At 66.7% G+C, this 1673-nt stretch overlaps 1 protein-coding gene across 1 annotated transcript in view; it reads left to right on the top strand.

Annotated features, from left to right (window-relative positions):
* The first annotated feature begins 1264 nt into the window (after positions 1-1264).
* Positions 1265-1673, top strand: part of NT5C1A (5'-nucleotidase, cytosolic IA) — a 13663-nt gene continuing 13254 nt past the window's right edge. The window contains exon 1 of the mRNA XM_008565864.1: positions 1265-1433. Within this exon, the coding sequence (XP_008564086.1) occupies positions 1308-1433 (126 nt within the window). The 5' untranslated portion in view covers positions 1265-1307. The remainder of the gene's footprint in view (positions 1434-1673) is intronic.

Below are 1673 nucleotides of genomic sequence, written 5' to 3'. Positions count from 1 at the left end.
CACGCAAGATGGGAGAGGTTTGGGAACCATCTCTGGAAACAATCTACTAAGCCTGGAGAAGGGCAAGTGTAACTGTACTTGCCCCCAATCCTAAAACTTTTTATTATTATTTCCCACTTCCTCCCACACAAAGTTTGGTTGGCTCCTCCCAGGACATGGTAGAGGCTGGGAAGACCCCTCCATTCTGTACCCCCCTCCGCCAGAGGCCCTCCTGTTTTGTTCTGCTGCTCCGCCCCCCCCCCCCCCCCCCCCCCCCCCCCCCCCCCCCCCCCCCCCCCCCCCCCCCCCCCCCCCCCCCCCCCCCCCCATTCATGTCTGCACACTGGAACTAGTACAGGGTTCTGAACCAAGAAGGGCAATGCCCTGGAATTCCAGGATGGTGGTCTAACATGCTTCAGTTTAGAGGCTCCTCTTCTACTTTCCCTGCCTCCAGCCCCTTCCTGACTTGTAACTAACCATCCCAAACGCGGCAGGTGGGACCTGGGGATGCGCGCCCCCTGCTGGCCACCAAGGGGCCAGCAAGAACTCGGGTTCGGAATCCGGGGGAGTCTTTCTGATCCGGGTCCCCCGCCAGGCCGAGGGGAGCCTGGTCTCGCCACGGACTTCAAGGGCCCTTCCGCCTTGGTGTGGAAGAGCTGCCCGGCTGGGTCTCCACCGCGCTCCCCGCTGGGAGCAGGCTTCTGCTGGTGGACGGAGCTGTCAGTCCCTCACCTCCTCCCAGCCCGCGGGATGGAGTGGAGTCTGACGGAAGGGGACATTGCTCAGGGTCCTAGAGGCGTCCGAGAGGAAAGACAGGCGGTTAACTTTTCATTTTCTTCTTTGGGGATCATTATCCTGGGGGTAAAAAGTCGTCAGGTCTCCCCTCTCTCGGTGCCCTTGAGTGCCTGCGAAGAACATCCTTCTTGCAATCCCGAATCCGTCCGGCTTCGGGCCCCTCCTTCCGAAAGCCAGGGAGAACCTCCCCCACCCCCGTTTCGGGGAAGGAGAGCTCAGCTCTTCCTCAATACACATGCAACGACCAGAGCAGCGGCGGCGGCGGCAGCGGCAGCGGCGGCAGCACACGGGCACTCGGCGCTCCCCCAGCGCCGCGGGCGGGGCGCCCGGCTCACACGCCACCCCCCCCCGCCGCCGCCGTACAGCAGGGCGCTCCCCCAGCGCCGCGGGCGGGGCGCCCGGCTCACACGCCACCCTCCCCCGCCGCCCGCCCCTTCTCTCGCCCGGGACGCGCCTCCCTGATGCAGCCCAGCCCGGCGAGCTCCGCGTCTCCGCCGCCGCCTGCTCCGGCCGGACCGGGTCAGAGCCGGAGCATGGAACCTGGGGAGCCCCGGGAGCCCCGCGAGCCCGGGCCGGGAGCAGAGACCGCCGCGGCCCCGCGCTGGAAGGAAGCCAAGAGTTTCTACGATAACCTTACGCCCAAGAAGAAACCCAAATCGGTAAAAAAGCAGGGAATGAGTATAGAGGGGAAGGGGGGAGGGGCACCCCGGAGGAAGGGTCCTAACCCCCGGGAAGGGACCCGTGGCGCCCCTCCGGGAGGGATCGCAGCTCCTCAGACCCAGAATGCGCCCGGCAGCTGTCGCGGGCTCGGGTTTATTTTGGGACCTCTGCTCTGGTGGTGTGCCACCCCCCCCCCCCCCGCGCCGGGGCCCGGCCCCGGCCCCCCCCCCCCCCCCCCC

The sequence above is a fragment of the Galeopterus variegatus genome, unplaced genomic scaffold, assembly GCF_000696425.1.
Source record: "Galeopterus variegatus unplaced genomic scaffold, G_variegatus-3.0.2 Scaffold209, whole genome shotgun sequence".
In the NCBI taxonomy this organism is placed as follows: Eukaryota; Metazoa; Chordata; class Mammalia; order Dermoptera; family Cynocephalidae; genus Galeopterus; species Galeopterus variegatus.
The sequence above is the reverse complement of the archived record's forward strand: the minus strand, read 5'-3'. Positions and strand labels throughout refer to the sequence as shown.